The following is a 21,416-nucleotide window of genomic DNA, read 5'->3' as shown; positions in this document are numbered from 1 at the left end:
CCGTCGGGGTGTTATTGTGTCCACACGCAGGGCTGTGTGGATGCTGGGGCAGGGGGCAGCAGAGCCAGTGCTCCAGCCGTTTCCCCCAGGGGTGTCTTCTTCTTCCTTTTGTCTCCCCAAGTGCCTGCCAATGCTTACCTCTCTCAGGGCAGACTCCAAGGTTGGCTACATTTACAACCAAGGGCATGCACTTGGGAAGAAAAATAGTCCTGGACTAATTTAAGTGAAAATAATTTATCCTTGAAAGAGATCCAATATATAAAGTTTTTCCTCCAGAAAGAATCTCTAGAAAGGCTTCAAAGACATGACATCTGGGGGTGGGGTGGGGTGGGGTCACAGTTAAAAGCAGCTGCTGTCGGAGCATGCAGAATGATGCCCCAATCGCTATGCCGCAGTGGGGTGGCCCAGGGGTGCCAGGGTGCTGACCTCCAGCTCCCACCTCCTTTGCCGCTCCCTGCAGGGTTCAGGGTGCACAGCACAGACCATTTCCCATATCTCCCTGCATTCATGCTTTGGATGAGAGGGAAGAGCAGACCTGCTTCCATCTCTCTGTCAGCAGCCTGCGCTGGGTGCTCAGAAAGTAGTAACACACGTGCTGGGAGTTTAAAACCCCATAGGAGGGAGGCCAGCGTCCGGGCAGGGCGACCAACCACCAAACACGTGAAAGAAAGTGCATGTGATGCAGGAAACATGTCCCCAACGGAGTGAGGAGTGAGTGAAGAGGATGTCATGTGAATTTCAGGTCTGGCCTGGAGCTGGGGATGGAGGAGGTGGGATTCATTCCTCGCACTTCACTGGTGGAGGTTTCAACTTGTTTAGGAGGCAGGGCTCAGTAAGGCAGCACAGAGGGCTCTGGAGGAAGTCCTGCCTGCCCCCTGCAAGGGTGGATGCGGACACATCACAGAGCAGGGCGAGGATGGAGCTCAGCGCACCACCGGCCCAGGAGGGGGCATCACCTGCACGTTGGAGGCCTGGACCAGGCAGAGCTGCTCCTGGATCTTGTGGAGCTCTTCCTGCTGCCACCGGATGTTGGCCTGCAGGATCCTCGTCCTCTGCTCCAGCTGGTCTTTGATGGTCTGGAACATGCTGAGCTGGGCTGAAAACTTGAAGGCGGGGCCAAAACACAGAACCCGATGAAAGAGTTATTTCAGCCTTGCAGACAGATGTTGCTGCTGCTCTGAGCGGCCCTGCACTCTTTCACTTCTGGTCCTTTACCCACCCTCTGCAGCATCCCTGACCCACTGCTGAGGAGCTCGCCAGGGAGCAGGGGTTCTGGCTGAGGGCTCGGTGGCCCAGGGCCCCTTGCCCACCCTCCCCCCAACCCCCCGAGCTTTTCTTAGGCCCATGGGAACCTGCAGGTCTCATTGATTGCACTGGAGTCTGGGAGGGCCACAGAATTGGGACATGATTTTGTAAGCAGTGCAGCGCTTCCAAACTCATATTCTAAATTCGGTTAGACGGACAAATGGTTTTGGAGAGGAATGTCAAAAGCAGGGCATGAGAATTTGCAACATCATGGATGGACTTGGAGGGCATTATGCTAAGTGAAGTAAGTCCGTTAGAGAAAGACAAATACTGTATGAGATCATTTATATGTGCAATCTAAAAAATAAACTAGTGATTACAACAAAAAGGCAACAGACTCACAGATATAGGGAACAAACTAGTGGTTACCAGTGGGGGGAGGGAAAAAGGGAGGGGCAAGGTAGGGGTAGGGGAGTAAGTGGTATAAGCTATCATAGTATAACATAAATAAGCTACAATGATATATTCTGCAGCAAAGGCAATATAGCCAATATTTTATAATAACTATAAATAGAGTGTAACCTTTAAAAATTGTGAATCACTGTGTTGTACACCTGTAACTTATACAATATTGTTCAGCAACTATATCTCAAAAAAAAAAAAGCAAGGCATCAGAGAGCCCCCTTCCCTTTTTTCTCTCATCTAGGGCATGACGATTTGCATGTGACAGCTTCACGTGCAATTTTGGATCCTATCATTATCCTAAAACTGATCCGGAGAGCAGGGCTCTTCTGGAACAATTCACAAACAGGCTTGGATTATTTTTGGCTGTACCACGCGGCATGCGGGATCCTAGTTCTCTGACCAGGGGTTGAACCTGTGCCCCCCCTGCAGTGGAAGCATGAAGCCCCAACCACTGGACGGCCAGGGACTTCCCAAGCTTGGATCTGATGGTACTCTAAACCCTCCAGGGGCCATGGAAGCCTCATCACCCTCCCTCACGTCCCCAGGCTCACTTGCAGGCTGTCCCTACACTTCTTGGAAATCTGTGTGAAAAAGAGCTAAGGAGACGAACAGTACAATCGCCTTATGTGCACCCCGGGGGTACCGCTGGTGGAGGTGACCGTGCAGGAGTACCGACGTCTGCTGTGTGTAAGAGCCCAAGCGCCCCCTTCCTCCTGCCTTGTGACTCCTTCCTGGGACGGAGGCTGGCTTTAGGAAGATTTCCCAGGTGATCTCTGCCCTGTGTCACCTGTCTACCTTGACACAAGGTTCTTTCCTTGCAGGAAATGTGGAGGGGGGAGGTCATGAAATGGGAGGTGAAGCTGACACTCCCTGGGCTGCCCACCCTGCTCTGGGCAATTTGGGGCTGTCGGTGACTCCTGCTTATTGAGGAAAGTGAGTTTGCTGGGCTGGGGCTTCTGTTCTTTATTTTGTCCCCTGCCAACCCCCCCCCTTTTTTTTTTTAAAGTGACTTAATCTGCATTCCCTCAATCTCTATCTCCCACAACCTCCTGAGTCTGTTTCTTGCCCATTGTCTTTTGCAAACACCTCCAGAGATTGTCTCTTTTCTTTTGCCCTTTGCCCTCCCATCCATGGAAACACAGGGAGCCTGGGAGAGGTTAGCATACAGGCAGGATAAACCGGAGGATGGAATCACACTGACTGCAGTTTTGGAGCAGCAGAATAATAGGAAAAAGAACCAGGAAGAATAATAGTGGCAGGTGCCACCACTTGTGGAGACCTACCCTTGCCAGGCCAGCAAAGCAGGACCCTGTACCTCCTTGCAACACACCCACACCACGCAGAGAGGTTGTGACTGGCTCCAGGTCCACAGCAAGGTGGGGGGCGGCCGCAGTGTGAACCCAGAGTCTCAGGAGGTGGGAGAGGCCAAGAAACTTTGCGAACGACAGCTCCCCATCCCCCAATTCCACCCCAATCAGAGCAGCTTTGACCTCAGACTTCACTGAAAAATCCTGCTGCTAAACATGGGCTTAAAAATACCTATACCAGACTGTATCACAAAAGTCTCAATCAGAATCTCACTCATCAAAGCACCAGCTGGGGGGCTTCCCTGGTGGCGCAGTGGTTGAGAGTCCGCCTGCCGATGCAGGGGACGCGGGTTCGTGCCCCGGTCTGGGAAGATCCCACATGCCGTGGAGCGGCTGGGCCCGTGAGCCATGGCCGCTGAGCCTGCGTGTCCGGAGCCTGTGCTCCACAACAGGAGAGGCCACAATAGTGAGAGGCCCATGTACCGCAAAAAAAAAAAAAAAAGCACCAGCTGGGATTTTGAAAGAGAATTCGATTGAGAAAGAAAAGCTGTATCATGTATTCAATTAAAATAACAAAAGACAAAAGCATCTGTGCTGGGTTCTACGAAGTCTGGAGACAGTTCAGGCTATGACATCCACATCCAGGGGTAGATGCACTGGGCTGTCCGTTGACTCCCAAGGGAAATAGTGAGGGGGCCGGTGGTTGGCAAGGTGCCAGCACCGAGCTTCGTGAATGTTAGTTACTCTATTTATTTATTCTTATTTTCCCAAGGCATTCCAGGACACCCAAGCATGAGTCTCTTGTTATATTCTTGATTGTGGCCTTTTTGATAAAGAGATCTCCCCTAACTTAGAGACACATTAGCGACACGTTATGAAACCATCACTTAGCCGGATAACCGTTTCCCAGATTTTGGATTTTTTTTTTTCCCCTTTCTCTCGATAGGGTACCACAGTGATAACATCAGTGAGGGGAAAGAGAGAAAATTGTAGAATCTCATTAGTTCACGTGAGTAGGTATGAGAAGAACTATCTGATTTGAAAGGCCAGCATTACACAAGAACGTCTTAAAGAATACGGTTACTGGGGCTTCCCTGACGGCGCAGTGGTTGAGAGTCCGCCTGCCAATACAGGGGACACGGGTTCGTGCCCCGGTCCAGGAGGATCCCATATGCTGCGGAGTGGCTGGGCCTGTGAGCCATGGCTGCTGAGCCTGCGCGTCCGGAGCCTGTGCTCCGCAACGGGAGAGGCCACAGCAGTGAGAGGCCCGCGTACCACACAAAAAAAAGAATACGGTTACTGGTCATTGCAGCACTATATACAATAACCAGGACATGGAAGCAACCTTAATGTCCATCAACAGAGGAATGGATAAAGAAGGTGTGGTACACATATACAATGGAATATTACTCAGCCATAAAAAGAAATGAAATTGAGTTATTTGTAGTGAGGTGGATGGACCTGGAGTCTGTCATACAGAGTGAAGTCAGAAAGAGAAAAACAAATACCATATACTAACGCATATATGTGGAATCTAAAAATTGGTATAGATTATCTTACTTGCAAAGCAGAAATACAGACACAGACACAGAGCACAAACGTATGGATACCAAGGGGGAAGAGGGGTGTGGGATGAATTGGGAGATGGGGATTGACATATATACACATATATATATGTGTGTGTGTGTATATGTGTATATATATATATATATATATATATATATATAGACACACACACACACATATATTGGTACTATGTATAACATAGAGTACTAATGAGAACCTACTGTATAGCACAGGGAACTCTACTCAGTGCTCTGTGGTGACCTCAATGGAAAGGGAATCCAAAAAAGAGGGGATATATGGATACGTATAGCTGATTCACTTTGCTGTACAGTAGAAACTAACACAACATTGTAAAGCAACTGTACTCCAATAAAAAAATATGGTTATTATTAAGTATAATCTGCCTAAGAGACTAAGAACTGTTACTGTTAATTAAGATGAAGATCAATATATGAAAAACTAGAATTCCAAAGGGGCCTTTATCACACCATGACTTATTACAATGAAAGACCCACAAGATGAAGGAATTCTCATTTCATGGGCCTTTGGACTGAAGAAGTTACTCATTTCATACCAAATGTGCCTTGGAAATTTGAAGAGAAAAAAAATTCTTCTTTTTCCTAATGAGGATGAATATAGATCAATTGCATTAGTCGACTCTGGCTGGGTAGGTTTTATATCCCTACTTAAGCCTAACTCTGGCAAGGAGCATGTGCTAGCAGCACGTGTCTTTCTTATTCCAGGAAAACATGTGAGGCCACTGTTCGTGGGAAGGATGTATGTTCTGAAACAGTTTTCACCAGTGGTGACGGATCTGCACCAAGACAGACATGCACACTTTGGCAAGTGTGTGGCCAGGGACACATCTTGGTGAACTGCCCCCCCTGGGACCCCCTTGTGGCCAGAAAGGGGGTAAAGCTCAATATCTCATAAAGGAATGGAAATCAGAGGTCTGTGGCCTGTCAGCTCAACTGCCCTTGGACTTCCATAGACAGAATATTTTCTTAGCGGTTCTATAAAAACACACGCCCTGCCGTGGTAGTTTCTCTGTTTATATGACCATCTCGCCCTTGAACTCCAAGTCCAAAAGCGAGGGCTGCGCCACAAGCATCTTTGCGTCCTCACACTCACTTCCTGACTGACCCAAACAGTAACTCGCTGAATGTTGTTGCAACATAGAAGGAATTACTCAGCCAAGCCCTGATCCTCTATTTAAAAAATGTGGTATTTATAATACTGGACTCAGAGCTTTTAAACCCTTGCAAAGTCTTCCTGTAACATGTGGCTTCCTTCAGACCTTTTCTAAAATATCGTGACCAATTAGGAGTCGTGAAAAATCAGAGGAACACGGAAAAGTGGCGGAGAGATGAAGAAAGATTGCTAAGAGGATTGAGAAACAGATGCCAGAGAAGATCAATGGGAGGATGGATGGAGATGAGGACGGGGGAGGGGCAACGTCCACAGCTCCACACGCCCCACCTGCACGTGGAGGGAAACAGTCCCGCCTGGGGGGCCTTGGTGTGGAGCCTGTAGGTCAGCACCAGTGCACCCACACCCTCCAGAGGACCCCAGCATCCTGTCTCGGGGAAATGCCGCCCTGGGTTTCCCCTGCCCTGAGTCCCAGACTCACCTGTGTCACGGGGGCAGGTGGGCTTTGCAAGATGGTCTGAGGCAGAAGCTGCTGTGTGATGTCACAGGACGCCGGGGCGGGCAGGGGAGCCTGGGGAAAGGAGAGGGGCCTTGCTGTCAAATAGCTTCTGGGCCGCTAGAGAAAGGACCGGGCGCTGTCTCTCAGCCAGCTGGGTTCTCTGGCCTCAAGGAGGCTCTTCTGCCCTAGAGTGGACAGCTTACTTCTGGAAGGCTTATGTTCCCCGGGAAAGGTGGGGTCGCAGGTTGCTGCCCTCGCAGGGTACGGAGTCAGCGGTGACACGTGGTTGGTGAAGGGTGGGGGGCACTGGGGGCACTCGGGCCCGATGCCTTCCATCACGGTGTGCTCTGCAGAGCCGCTGCCACCGGCCGGAGCTGGGCATCTCCACCCCACCCTGCCTCGCCTCCTGTTCTAGGCTCCGTTCTTGGCGGATTTGGTTGCTCTTTTCCCAGATCAGTACTTTCTTAGTGGTGTTGTCCAGCAGAAAGACAACACCTTGGCCTTTCTGCTCAACACTAATGCAGATGGACAGGCCCCTGCACGTCTCTACTCGCTGACCCACCCAGGCAGTGAATGTGGCTGCAGTTTCGCCACACTCTGCCTGCAATCTGGTGGAGAGAGTCCGGCAAGGTCAGCTGAGTCCCAGCCTCTGTGCCCTGATCACTCAGGTGGGCAGGTGAGCAGGGGTGGGGTGGGACAACGTGTAGAAACAAGAAATGCAGCCCTCAGCTTCACGAGGCTCTTGAGAGCTTTAAAAAGAAAAGTAAAAAGCTTCTTCTGAAGTTATCCCAAAGTTGCCCCAGGCCCTGGGGACTACAAAAAGCAGCCCCAATGGAAAGCTGTCCCCAGAACAAGATCAGGAGCAGAGGCAGCAGGAGACCTGTTTTGAGCGAGAATCCCAGGGACTGGTTCTGGTTCCCCCAGTTTTATTCCCTTGCACAACTGGGACAGAACTGTCATCAACAGTGGCAGAGAGAGTTGCATGGACTGCCAACATCAGAAGAGCGGCCATCAGGGCTTCCCTGGTGGCGCAGTGGTTGAGAGTCCGCCTGCCGATGCAGGGGACACGGGTTCGTGCCCCGGTCTGGGAGGATCCTACATGCCGCGGAGCGGCTGGGCCCGTGAGCCATGGCCGCTGAGCCTGCGCGTCCGGAGCCTGTGCTCCGCAACGGGAGAGGCCACAACAGTGAGAGGCCCGCGTACCGCAAAAAAAAAAAAAAAAAAAAAAAAGAGCTGCCATCATAGCTCACAAGCTCATCAAAAGGTGGCTGGAGACAAAGAAAGTGGTCTTTGTCATGTTCTGCTTGAAAATAAAACATGTTGCCCAAGCTTTTCAGCAGGGTGGGCATAATTTCCATGGTGACAGCAAGAAGGAAGGGGACACTTCACTCCCATCTTTAAAAGGTCAGCGAGGGATGAGTGGGAGGTACTTGGCCACTGTGTGGATGTGGCCCCTACAATCTGGGGACACTTTTCCCATTGAGAGCGAGGTCTGTGTCCCTCTCTGTGGGTGAGCTTGCGACTGCTTTACCCGAGAGGGATGGCAGAGGTGATACTGTGGGACTTTTAAGGCAAGGTCACAGAAAGCCACGCAGTTCCGCCTGGCTCTCATGGAAGTCCCTCTCCAGATATTTCCTCTTGGAACCCAGGAGCATGCCAGGAGGATGGCATGGAGAGGTCCACGCAAGTCAACAGAGCATGCTCTGAGCTGGGCCCAGCCATCAGCCAGGGATGCAGACACACCGGGGATGTGGACCTCCCAGCCCTGATCTGGGAGGCTTCCGACACCAGGCAGCAAAGAGGAGTCACTCCCACTGTGCCTTTTCTGAATTCCTGACCCAGAATCCATGAACGTGGAAAATGACTGTTGCTTTCTTTCTTTTTCATGTTTTTTAAACTTATTTTATTTTTGGCTGCATCGGGTCTTCGTTGCTGCGTGTGGGCTTTCTCTAGTTGCAGTGAGCAGGGGCTAGTCTGCTTTGCGGTGAGCGGGCTTCTCATTGCGGTGGCTTCTCTTGTTGCGGAGCATGGGCTCTAGGCATACAGGCTTCAGTAGTTGCGGCACGTGGGCTCGGTAGCTGTGGCTCACAGGCTCTAGAACACAGGCTCAGTAGTTGTGGCGCATGGGCTTAGTTGCTCTGTGGTATGTGGGATCTTTCCAGACCAGGGCTCAAACCTGTGTCCCCTGCACTGGCAGGCGGATTCTTAACCACTGTGCCACCAGGGAAGCCCCATGACTGTTGCTTTATGCTACTGAGTTTGGTGTGGTTTGTTCCATGGTGATGGATAATGGGAGTGTGGTAGGTACATCAGTGACTTTGCATCCAGCCAGCGTGCTTTCTAGGAGGCCACACGTTCCCTGATGTTCTGGAGAGGCCTGGCATATATGAGGGACACTGCCTGATATATGCAGGGGGACCTTCCTGTTGACATCAAAATTCTCAGACATTTGCACTGGAGTGAAATGAGATCTAAAATAGGAGGGTCCTAATCACGTACCCCCAGAGGCTCTGGGGGTGTAACCCCAAATTTGAAGTTTTGAGCTTTATCTTTAAAACTCTTTTGGATTTTGAATTCTATGGATATACATCCATGTTAATTTTGGAATAAAAATGTTTCGAATTTGTTGCCAATTAAACATCTTAACTTCCCACCCCCCCAGCAATCTCTAAGTACAGCTGGTACTCTGCGAAGATGCAGCACGCAGTCCTGCGGCCCTGCAGGCCCCTGCGATGCCATAGCACAGGCTGGGTGAAAAGTTTGGGGTCACTCACATACCGGCATCGTGGCTGCCTGGCTGAGTCCCAGCACGGGGAGCTCTTGAGCTGATCTTGGCAAAGCCGTGGTGCCAGCCTCTGCCCTCAGCTTGCCTGGAGTAGCTGCAAGAAACACATCACCTTTCAGACTTGCACACGCTTAACAGCTTTCTTATCAAAAGAGGGGAACAGTGACCACGGTGTGCATGAAACACGGGCCTGGCTGGAATCTGATAAAGGAAGCCCAGCGGAAGTGGAGGTGGTTTTGAGAACCACGGAGGCTCTGCCCGCCTCCAGCATCACCTGGGAGCAGGTGGATGACAGTAGAGCGTCCACGAGCTTTACGTCCATCACATGGTTCAGCCAGCTGCCTGATCACACACCTCACCGGGTCTGCACGTCGCCTGCTTTATGTCGGCTGCGTGTGTCAGTGCAGGAACCAGAGTGTGGAGCTGGGGCGGGGCGGGGCGGGGTGGGGTGGGGGGAGAGACCAGTGGAGCCGGGGCCAGGGGGTGGGGGGGGAAGAGACCAGCGGAGCCGGGGCGTGGGTGGTGGGGAGAGACCAGCGGAGCGGGGGCGGTGGGGCAGGGGGTAGAGACCAGCGGAGCCGGGGCAGCGGGGGAAGAGACCAGCGGAGCCGGGGTGGGGCGGTGGGGCGGTGGGGTGGGGGGAGAGACCAGCGGGAGAGAAGGGAAGGCACGGGAACCGAATGGCAACTTCCGCTTCAGACCACGGACGGCCCTGCTTCTCCTCAAGTTCGGGGGCCCCTCGTGGGCCTCTCTGTATGCCCCCCACCACCCCAGCCCACCAAGCGCCCACCCCTTCCCTCCGCGGTGTCACACTCACAGGCGGGTTCGGACACAGCCGTGCGCGAGGATTTGTGGGAACTTCTTGAGGACGCCGACGGTGAGTGGCTGGTGTTAAGGCCCGAGGTGCCCACGTCGAGGGCATTAAAGTGCTGCTGCGCTTCCAGGCTGGAGCCCTTGTGCTGAAACACACACACACACACACACACAGAGTTCCACATTTCAGCATCGAGATCATGGCAATGAATTAGGTGACTTCAGCTGTTCTCTAAATATTTAGGAAACTTTGAAGTGTATTGAGAGAAATACTGTAACGGTTTGGAGATAATTCCAAACACATTCGGGTGGACTATTTATACAAAGATGTAATCTAACATCTTCGAGAGGCTGGTAGCCTGGAAGCAGTGTTTATTATACTTTCTCGCCTTGTAGTTTTGATAGTTTAGATTTTCATAAGGGATTTGGCATTTTGGTTTTTCCTTAAAATTGTCACCTCATGCCCAGAACCTTGGCTTTCCCAGAAGCAGGTGGAGAGGCCGGGTCTAGAAATAAGGCTGTTGGTGGTACTGGATTATTAATACTCCCATGAAACAAACGTCTTTGGACCCTTCGGGACACCATCTCCCCACTGCTCTTCCTCTGCAACCTCAGGGCCCCCGAGTGGAGAACAGGCAAAGGGCCAACAGTCTCCAGTTCTTGACCCCTGGATCCCCACTGATGCTGGGCCCCCAGGATGCCTCTGCCTTGAGCACAGAATGGTGAGAAAGCAGCTGTGACCTTCCAACCCTGAGGAACCATCTTTCCATCCTGCACTGGTGTAGGTGTCATAAGCCTAAGAAAACAGGGATTATAATGATTTTTAAGCTAAAGAAGAAACATACTGCTTACTCTCCTGGGCTAGGCTTCTACCTGGTCTCAGAAGGACGGTGAGATTCCTGGGCTGCTTGATGTCTCCTGGTCTCAGTACTTAAATCTCTGTGTGTGACTCTACATGGCTGTTCTGTATTTTGAGTTGTGGCTCCAGTGAGGGTGGATACTGCGTGTGCCCGACTACGGCTGAAATGATTGCTACGAGACCTATGGGCCTTTGTGCAAAACAGAAGGGCAGGATGTGCCTGGGTTTGCTGTGCTAAATGTCCATTTTGAGGTCCTGTTGCTTGGTCAGTGTCTCCCCCAGATCACACCCCTTACAGTGGGGTCCCTGGCCCATGGTTGTTGGCGAATTGCATGCTCCTGGTCAGCAGACAAGTAAGTACAGGAAGTGAGAGTAGGAGCTGAGAAGCTTTTATAGCCGTTTGACACAGCCACACATCCCATCCAAGCAGGGCAATTTGCATTTTTAAAAAGCATCCATCAGTGACAGGTTTGAAATTAAAAAACCAAATGGTCCATTACCGCTGAGAGTTTGAAAAGCATGGTCCTGGAGCTTTTCCTTTAAAAGGGGCTTCTTAATCTGGCAGCCTGAGATTGTATTTGTGTGCTTATACATAAGTGCAGGTTGATGAGAAGTTCCGTTGGGCTCTAATATTCCCAAAGGATCGGAAACCTCAATAATCAATTTCCGACTGGATGATAGACACTGCCCGATCTTCAGCTGTGGTGTACAGTGTGCCTAACACCTGCCTATTAACAGCTTAATTCCACCCTTGGACATGATACATGATGCATTAATGGACAGAGCTGGGTAATAAACACATTCATAAGCGATGACAGAGGTGTTGCCTCAGTGTGCTGGTGATGAATCACTGTACAACACATCACCACGTAGCCCACCAGCAGGGGAGGCTCAGCAAAGAGGCGACGGCTGTCTGGTCTTTAAAGGGGATTTCTCCCTCTTCCCAACTGAGTTCTCAATGGATCAGAGATGCTTTTGTTGGACCACTGCTGCTGCGTCAGTTTCCGGCCAGAGACTCTGGATTCTAGGTCACGGGCAGGCTGGAACGTGAACCCTATCTCATGAGTTCTACGAGGCCCTTTCCCCCTCACATTTTGACATATCTGAACTTGGGATGTGTCCTTCAACTAATGATAAGAAATCCTGACTTCACAGATTGGCAGCATTTTCTCTTTCTCAGTGGAGATGAAATAATGGTAGACCTTACAATTGATGGCTTCTTAGCTTTGATGAAATACAACACTCCCTTTCTTGCTTTCTCTGTCTCCCAACATTTGTGTTTGCTTGAAGAATGACCTTTGAGAAACAGAGCTCTCGTCTACTTGCAAGCTCCCTTCCAGTTGTCTCACACGCCAGGAGCAGAGACGGGGGCATCCTGGCCAGGGGGGTCCAGAGAGTTCAGGCTGGGCGAGGAAGGAGGTCTGGGCTTTGGGAAGAGAAATACCTCCCCACACCTCTCGGAGCTCCCTGATGCAAAGCTGGCTCCAACAAGGCTGTCAACTCAGAGCCCCAGACACAGAAGTGGAAAGTACACCCTGGCAGCGAAGCCATAAGGGTGTGCGAGCGGCAGCGTGCTTGTGGGACGCTCTTCTGTAGGCAGAGTATCAGCCTTAGGCTAAGGGGAGGGCAGGGCACTCAGACTATTCCCTGCCTCCATGGGACGACAGAGTAACCCCCAACTTGTCATCTGTGGGACACACACAAAGTGGATGTACTACAGGCAGACCTTGTTTTATCACGTTTCACTTTATCACACTTCGCAGGGAGTGTGATTTTGTACAAATGGAAGGTTTGTGGCAACCCTGCCTTGTCAGATGACGCTTAGCATTTTTTTAGCAATGAAGTATTTTTAAATTTAGGTATGTACAATTTAAAAAACCCTAATACTATTGCACACGTAATAGGCTACAGTATAGTGTAAACAGATCTTTTATATGCACTGGGAAACCAAAAAAAATTTGTGTGACTCGCTTTACTGCGACATTCGCTTTATTGTGGTGGTCCGGAAGCCACAGCATCTCTGAGGTGTGCCTGCACAGCCATTCTTGTAAGGCTGGAAGGTGCCAAACCCTGCTCTGAGTCCAGAGGCTGTTTCTTGCACAGCTCTGTGAGTTCCCAGCCTCGGTGGCTCTGGGTACGTTAGCTACAACCTCTGTGTGCTGCTGTCTCACCTGAAGAAGGACAGTAACAGTGCCCGCCTCACAGGAACCTCACAAGGGGCAAATAGGCAAATACCCCAAAATTACATTGAATAGTACTGGGAACATAGCAAGAGCTCAATAAATACGACCTGCCATTTTTAGTATGACTGTTTGTATGATCACAACTCATGGAAGATTCTACTTAGCCAGACTTTGCCTTTATCCTGTTGGGCATCAGAATACCTTCAGTGCCGAAGGGTGGACGGTCTCCAGAAGTGGGTCCTCCAGGGCCAGCTCTTGTCTTCTTTCCACCCGGACCTCCGCGTAACTGCTCAGGAAATCAAGAGACCACAGCTGGAGGGGGGACATTCCAGGACGACACCAGCAAAGAGGGCTAGTGTGACGGGTCCAGGTTCCCTGTGTGATACCCCTCCCAGAACAGCCACCAGCAAGGAGGTTAGCCCTGTCACTTGTCTGAGGATGGAGTTTCTTTCTGGGTCTAAATTCCACTGCAGTCACTTCCACTGTGACATTCAGAATTATCTTCCTTTCTAGAATGTTTTTATTTCCTTCTCCTTTACTGATCTCTACCCACCCTCACCCCGAAACCCCCAAACATAATTGTCTTTAGAAACCTATTTTCCTCTATAGAATGAGCCTCAGCCTTCAAATAATTAGAAGACTTTCTTAAGACCTACTCAGTTTGGACTATGCATAGGAGGAATTGACACATAACTTTTTTTTTTAGTAATTACAGACTACGAAACTGCCGGAAGCTTTCTTTTGACCAAACCTAGAAACAGACCCAGACTGTCAATTAGTCTATGGACCCACTTTTTGAATAGCGTAGGTAAATCAGTTCAATGTGGTGATGGCTGAGTGACTTAGCTGTGGCTTTTGCCTCGTGTGTGGAGACGCAAGCTGGGCAAGGGGTCTTGGGGAATGGCGGTGGCTCTTGGGCCTATAGAATGCTTGTGACCTCGTTTACTCACTAGGTCACCCCCTACTTTCTCTGAAAATCTGGGATCTGGGAGGTAGAAGATGGAGAGGAAGAACAGGGTCAAGGGCAGATCTGAGGAGAAAGGTGCTGATGATGTCCACCTTCCCTGGGGGCAAAGGGACCCTCTAGCAAAGGCCCAGGCAGAGAGGGGGGACTGGCCATGGAATCAGAAACCACTGGCTGCTGACGTGCCCAGAGGAGGCTGGGAAGCCAGGAGCAGGGCCCTGAGAGTGGGTGTGCGATGTGATGATCACGGTCACTGGCCAAGAAATACCTGTGCTTCTTATCTCTCCTCTTTCCCCACTTACTAAAGAAGAGGGATATACGTGTGTGTGTGTGTGTGTGTGTGCGCGCACGCGCATGTGTGTGTATGGATAGTATCTATCCATCCATCATCTACCTATTATCTGTCCATGTATCTATTATCTACCTATCCATCTATCTATCCATCCATCATCTATTATCTATCCATCCATCATATATCCATTATCTATCCATCCATTATCTATCATGTATCTATTATCTATCTACCTGTCTATCCATTATCTATCCATCTATCCATCCATCCATTTATTATCCATCCATCATCTATCCATTATCTATCCACCCATCCATCATCTATTATCTATCCATGGATCATCTATTATCTATCCATCTATTATCTATGTATCTATCCATCCATCCATCCATTATCTATCTATCCATCCATTATCTATCCATCTATCCATCATCTATCCACATATTATCTATCTATCCATCCATTATCCATTTATCTATTATCTATCCATCCATCTCTCCACCTACCTACCTACTCATTATCTGCTATCAATCATCCACCTCTTATGTACATGTATATAATGCAGTAGGTATGTATATGTATCTCTCCATCTATCTGCTATCTATCATCTATCTGTTATGTACATATATAAAATGCAGTCCTTCTAACCTTTCTTTCTTTGCTCTCCTCCAATGCTCTCCTCTAGACCAGTTTAAAACCGATTTACGTTCTTAAAATTTTTGTAGTTGGGAAACCCCCAAATAGCACCTCTCCTTTACCTTTGGGAGGGACTGTGACCCGCACGGCAACATCCAGGGAACACCGGTGTGCTGCCTCCCTTGGAAGCCCCGCACACCCACGCTGGGCTGGGGGCGCCCCCGAGGCCACGGGACCGCCAGGAACCCTCTCCCACTGGCAGCCTGGCTCTTGTACCAACCCTGCCTTGGTTGCCAGCAGGGGTTTTTTTTTTTTTTTTTTTTTTTTTTTGCGGTACGCGGGCCTCTCACTGTTGTGGCCTCTCCCGTTGCGGAGCACAGGCTCCGGATGCGCAGGCTCAGCGGCCATGGCTCACGGGCCCAGCCGCTCCGCGGCATATGGGATCCTCCCAGACCGGGACACGAACCCGTATCCCCTGCATCGGCAGGCGGACTCTCAACCACTGCGCCACCAGGGAGGCCCCCAGCAGGGGTTTTTTAAAGTGTTCAAAAAGGGGACTATGTCTCTGAGTTATTTAGAGGCAAAATGTTTATCTTCTTCTCCAAACAGCAACAAGGGAAGGCTGGGGGCCGGATGGAGATGAGGGGAAAATATGTAAGTAGGTCACTGAAGCAGTAACTTACTAAGGAACATCCTGGCCGCCTGGAAGAGCTCAATGAGGCTTTCAGAGGGGCCTGACGGGACGCTGGGAGGAAGCCTCAGCCCTGGAGAACAGGGATGGGTGTGGAGCCAGAAGGGATCTGAGCTCTGTGGATTAGCCTGTTCACTGCAAAGCACAGCCCAGGCCCCTCTGAAGAATTCAAGCCCGGGGCTCGCTCCTCAGAAACGGGGTCCACTGAGGGTGATGGGGCTCTGGCGGAGCTGCCGCGGGCCCGGCCACCCCTCCCGGCCCCCTGCCCGCACCTGACCACTGAGTGTGTGCACACGATGAACTCGGGCTTGGAGTTCCACTGGTGGTAGGTGATGTAGTAGTGGGTCTGCAGCCAAATCCACTGCTGGCCTTTCGTCAGAAACCGGTAGCAGCACGACTTCCCTTTGCCAAACTGCATCACTGTGAACAGAAGGCGGAGTCTGCATATCACCAACGTTAAGACGAAAATGATCCTTTTGCCCCAAAGTTACTGTTAAAAACACCAGCTTTCAAAAAGACAGTGTCACACATTGGTCACGTCCCCAGTTGTGATGGATTTTAAGTCATTGTCAAGGTCACGGTAAATGGTAACGAATTCTGAAACAACGGAGGAATGATTCGCCTGCTTTCCCAAATGCTCAAAGGCTTAAGAGAGCCTTAAATCAGGGCAGATTCTCCAGCTGGAATTTAATTAAAGAGAGGCCCTGGCTTTCCTGGGGCTCATCTTCCTGCTGCAGGTGGAGCTGTCTTTGGAGCTGCAGGAGCCCAGCGTGGGAAAGACAATCCAGACGCTGGGAGAACTAGACTGAAAATAGACATGCCAGCCAGCAGCCTCTGGACAGATCTGTGGCTGCCAGTCTGCTGTGCATCCTCCTTCTACGCGGTTCTAAATAGAGAATCGGCCACAGGTGCCTTCCACCACGGCTCCACCGTGCAGGGCTGCATGGAGCCCCTATGGTTAAATCTCTTCTGGTTTCCCTGGGAGCGCCCAGCACACACGGATGCTGCTGGTTTAAGCCTGGGCAGGGCAGAAAGCTGGGCCATGGGTCCCAGGAAGAGGAGCAGTTGGGCTTTATTTTTATTTATTTATTTGGTCGCACCAGGTCTTAGTTGCAGCAGGTGGGCTCCTTAGTTGCAGCATGGGAACTCTTAGTTGCGGCATGCACGTGGGATCTAGTTCCCTGACCAGGGATCGAACCCGGGTCCCCTGCATTGGGAGCGTGGAGTCTTCTCCACTGCGCCACCAGGGAAGTCCCAGCAGTTGGGTTTTTTTTTTTTTTTTTTAACATCTTTATTGGAGTATAATTGCTTTACAATGTCGTGTTAGTTTCTGCTGTATAACAAAGTGAATTAGCTATATGTATACATATATCCCCATATCCCCTCCCTCTTGCGTCTCCCTCCCACCCTCCCTATCCCACCCTGCTAGGTGGTCGCAAAGCACCGAGCTGATCTCCCCGTGCTATGCAGAGCCGATGGGTTTTATTGCCTCAGTGCCTGAAATTGAGCTCCTATTTATGCAAACGGTCAAGAGAAAGCCTAACTAGGAGACTCAAGTGACAAAAGGAGGCACTGAATCTACCAATAAAATAATATTTGTAATAAATTCTTTGAGCCTGAGACATGATTAAATGAAGACTGTACCAACACATTGCTAAGGGCACAGTTGGAGACTCAGGTAGACGACTAAGCTACTCACAGGAAGATCCAACTGGATTATCAAACTCAAGAGGCCTTCAGTCTCTCCTCAACACAGAAGGAAGAGGGACTTTTTCAACTACCTAAAATATATCCCAGAGTGCTCAGAAAACATTTTCCTCATATTTTACAGGCATCATACTGTTTACTGTCTTCCAGGGTGCCTAGAAAAACCTCTTCAATGGATAGTTTGTCCTTGTTAAAAACCTTTGTTCTGTTTCCCTAGGAGACTAATATCTTGAGGTCATTTTAAAAGGCCTGATCATCATAATTGTTCATCAAATGTTCTAAAGCTTTAAAAAAAAAAAAAAAAGGAGGGAACTTCAAAAGGCGGGGCAGGTAAGGGTAGGGGCCCAACAAACTGAGAGTGTCTTGCCCAGTCCTTCAGACGTTGAAGGTAGTTCTACACCCAGGGTGGCCTTTCTCCCTTGGAAGAGTCAGAAGCGGCCAACGGCTTGAAGGAGCCGTGCTTCTCACATTTCACAGGCCCCCGGAGCGCTAGGGGATCCTGTTAAAATGGATGCTCTGATTCCATAGGCCTGGCGGCGGGGAACCTGAGGATCTATACATCTAACCAACTCCTTTTGACACCCACGCTCTGCTCGAGGACCACCTTTGAGAAGCAAGGGGTTAACGTTTTAAAGGTGAAGCTTAGAGAAAAGGGAACCCTCTTGCACAGCTGGTGGGAATGTGAATTGGTACAGCCACTATGGAGAACAGTATGGAGGTTCCTTAAAAAACTACAAATAGAACTACCATATGACCCAGCAATCCCACTACTGGGCATATACCCTGAGAATACCATAATTCAAAAAGAGACATGTACCAAAAAGTTCATTGCAGCTCTATTCACAATAGCCCGGAGATGGAAACAACCTAAGGGTCCATCATCGGATGAATGGATAAAGAAGATGTGGCACATATATACAATGGAATATTACTCAGCCATAAAAAGAAACGAAATTGAGCTATTTGTAATGAGGTGGATAGACCTAGAGTCTGTCATACAGAGTGAAGTAAGTCAGAAAGAGAAAGACAAATACCGTATCTAACACATATATATGGAATTTAAGAAAAAAAAATGTCATGAAGAACCTAGGGGTAAAACAGGAATAAAGACACAGACCTACTTGAGAATGGACTTGAGGATATGGGGAGGGGGAAGGGTAAGCTGTGACAAAGCGAGAGAGAGGCATGGACATATATACAGTACCAAATGTAAGGTAGCTAGCTAGTGGGAAGCAGCCGCATAGCACAGGGAGATCAGCTCGGTGCTTTGTGACCGCCTGGAGGGGTGGGATAGGGAGGGTGGGAGGGAGGGAGATGCAAGAAGGAAGGGGATATGGGAACAGATGTATATGTATAACTGACTCACTTTGTTATAAAGCAGAAACTAATAAAAAAAAATATATATATATATATATATAAATAAAAATAAAGGTGAAGCTTAACACCTAAGAGGGCTCCTCATGGAACTCACGCCTGTTCTCGTGTCAACGAGATTACAATGGGTCCGACAGACGGGCATCTGGCGAAATGCAGTGTTGATGGTCAAGACGTGTAGCAGGAGCCGTAGGTCAGTATTACTACAAACGTTCCTACTCAAAGGTAGAACTTGGCACCAAAAATATGGCTTTAAATGGTGAATCCTTGACCCCTCTTGCTAAGTGAGAACCCAGATGTGCTTGTGGTTTCCCCTCCGTCACACCATGAGCCTCGCCCCCCATCCCTTCGCCAGTGTGTTCCCCTGGTCTGTGGCAGAGCGCCTTCCCTGACCCCGTCCCCCAGCGGGGTGAGGGACCCTCTCCTCTGAGCCCCTCGATACCCTGTGCACAGCCCCTTCCAGACACCAACATCCCATCAAGTCACTGTGCTTTTCCATCAAACCTTGCTCCTGCAGGGCAGCAAGAAGACTCTGGTCATCTTTCTGTTGTGGGCCTCGCTCAGTATCTGACCTGTTGCTTGTGACCCACACATGTCCGCTGACTAAAGAAGAGTTAAGTGAATTCTGTATTTTGTCTTTGAGACGTTATTGCGTAACTTAGAAAAAAAACACGGAGCAGCATCACCTTAGTTTCTTAAGTTCAAATAGCTTGCATATCTCAGGGGTGCTGGGAAGGGGCTGGAGGTGGAAGCAGACAGACCAAAGTCAACTCCGGGTGAAAGCAAAACACGGGGGAATCCAGATAGGGACCTCCACCTACTCCCAGATCATCTCAGAGAAGACAAAGTCCTCCACCTCAGAAGAAACCAAGTACTAAGTTGACTTCCAAAGTCTAAGAGTCCTGCTGTCAGGGCTCCGGGGAGGGAGCGGGGGGCCCTTTGGCCGGGGCTGGTATGAGGTACTCACGGTGCTGGTGGCATCTGGCCAGGAGCTCCAGATCGTCCACGTGGTAGTAGTCATAGCCCGAGGTCCCCAGAACTTCAAAAGGCAGGTATCCTATGATGGGAGGAGCTCTGCCGGGCACAGTGGGGGTCATTCGTCAGAGAGGAGGTACCACAGGGCTTGCCGTGGTGGCCGACGAGGGGGCAGTTTGCATGTGTAATGATCAACCTGGGGGCCTCATTTCTCGAGAATAAGAGCAGGAAAATAATTTTGCAATGGGCCAAACCAGAGAGGCTGTGTTTTCCAAAGTGCTCACATTTTTTTTTTGGCATTTAGATACTCAGTTCCCTTGGCCTGACCTGGCCCCGATCATCATAAATGTTGTCACTACTGACTAATTAAAAACAGCTATAGATTGGGTCAGCCCAACCCCAAAGTGTAATAAAAAAGTCAAAGGGTGGGAAGGGGAGATTTCTTGTTCTTAAACTGTGAAAAATGTCACGAAAGAAAGTAAGAAGATTGGGTTAAAGGGAAAGGAAGGTGGTGACAGAAATCAGATGAGAGTTTCCCTCACATCTGGTCCTGCCTGATGGGCGCTCGAGAGGGTCCCGAGTAGGCTGGCGGGTGAGGGTATCCCGAAGATGTCCCGGGCTGTGATGCCTGGCTCTCCTGAGATGCTCTGACCCAAACCCAGGACATATCCTCAGAGGGGGCAAATGCAGCGGAGGGAAACCTCTTGCCCCCAGCTGGGAAGCACTTTCCCCACTGCCAGAGAGCCCTTCTTGCAGAGACCAGGCCTGACTTTCCTCCCCCAAGGAGAGCCTGGCTCATGGAAACAAGCACTTGAAAAGCACCCAGCCCAAATATGTTTTTCTTTTCACAAACCTGTGATCCAGAAATAAAAATTTCCATTCCAAGCTATGTCTTGAAGTGAATTCCTCTAAAGGTTTGTCAACGATGCACATTTCCTGTATTAAGAGGGAGAAAAATATTACTCAGGGTGCCAGATGCTCACCCCCGGTTTGTTCAAGAATGCACGGTCGGCCACAGAAGTTAAAATCGTTTAGAGCAAGTCTCCAAGTTGTCTTGGACTGCAACTCCGCATCTGTAGCTAATTTTGGTGTTAGATGAGCTAAATTTATTTCACAAGCTGGGGAAAAATACCTAAGAGCCAAAATGTCACACCACTCCCTTCCTATTATCTAGACGTGTGGTAAACATGTGGAAAATGGCTTTTCGTCTGAATCTGAATTACGAATTTAACTCAACATTCATGCAATGTTGAATTTGCAATGCTGAATTCATGCAATTCGTGTTGAATTCATGATGTTAAATTCTGACGTGAAAGCAATCACAGATAAGAGGCCACAGGCCAGCCCTCAATTTGACTCAGTTTTTACCTCTGCCTGCCCTGAGTGGTGTCAACATGGACGTGAAGGGTAGGGAGGTTTACAGAGTTCTAGAAGAGCATCTCTGCAGGCTGACCGGCAATTCAGGCTGCCTTCTAACAAAATGGCTCGCAGGCAACCAAAGTTCGGGGAAAGAGCTTGCGGGGCTGTCACCGTACAGAAAGCAGACATTTAACGTTCTCAAAGTCGGTGACAAGCTCATTGAAATCTTATTCTTTCCCAGAAAGACAATGAATTACCCACCACCCAGTGTGACTCAGTGGTACTCGCTCCGCATGATAAATTCTCTCCGGGTACTTGCCTTTAAGAACTGTGGTGTTGCCAGGCGAACGGTGGCAATGAAGCAGACCTCCTTTCCCAGGGGCATTCGGCAGGGCCTCAAAAGGGCGCTGTCAAAGCCATTACAGGAGGGGCTGGGCGCTGGGCAGAGGGGAAGAGACACAGGTCAGCCCCGGCTGGTGTACAGCTAAGTCCCACCGGGCACCAACTGAGAGGCCTCAGGTCCATCAACTACCCCATTTTCACGGCG

At 49.9% G+C, this 21,416-nt stretch overlaps 1 protein-coding gene across 2 annotated transcripts in view; it reads right to left on the bottom strand.

Moving 5' to 3' along the window:
• NPAS2 (neuronal PAS domain protein 2) overlaps nt 1-21,416 on the bottom strand; it is a gene marked incomplete at its 3' end in the record, with an annotated part of 111,868 nt that overhangs the window by 12,037 nt on the left and 78,415 nt on the right. For both annotated transcript variants that reach the window (XM_079721378.1, XM_079721377.1), the window contains exons 7-15: nt 21,189-21,307; nt 20,364-20,446; nt 19,503-19,609; nt 15,727-15,874; nt 13,073-13,157; nt 9,834-9,975; nt 9,010-9,110; nt 6,214-6,303; nt 957-1,103 (exon numbers count right to left, since the gene is read on the bottom strand). In XM_079721378.1, the coding sequence (XP_079577504.1) occupies nt 957-1,103; nt 6,214-6,303; nt 9,010-9,110; nt 9,834-9,975; nt 13,073-13,157; nt 15,727-15,874; nt 19,503-19,609; nt 20,364-20,446; nt 21,189-21,307 (1,022 nt within the window). The remainder of the gene's footprint in view (nt 1-956; nt 1,104-6,213; nt 6,304-9,009; nt 9,111-9,833; nt 9,976-13,072; nt 13,158-15,726; nt 15,875-19,502; nt 19,610-20,363; nt 20,447-21,188; nt 21,308-21,416) is intronic.

Source organism: Hyperoodon ampullatus (genome assembly GCF_949752795.1).
Source record: "Hyperoodon ampullatus genome assembly, chromosome: 15".
NCBI classification, from domain to species: domain Eukaryota; kingdom Metazoa; phylum Chordata; class Mammalia; order Artiodactyla; family Ziphiidae; genus Hyperoodon; species Hyperoodon ampullatus.
This window is presented reverse-complemented; position numbering and strand designations above follow the sequence as displayed.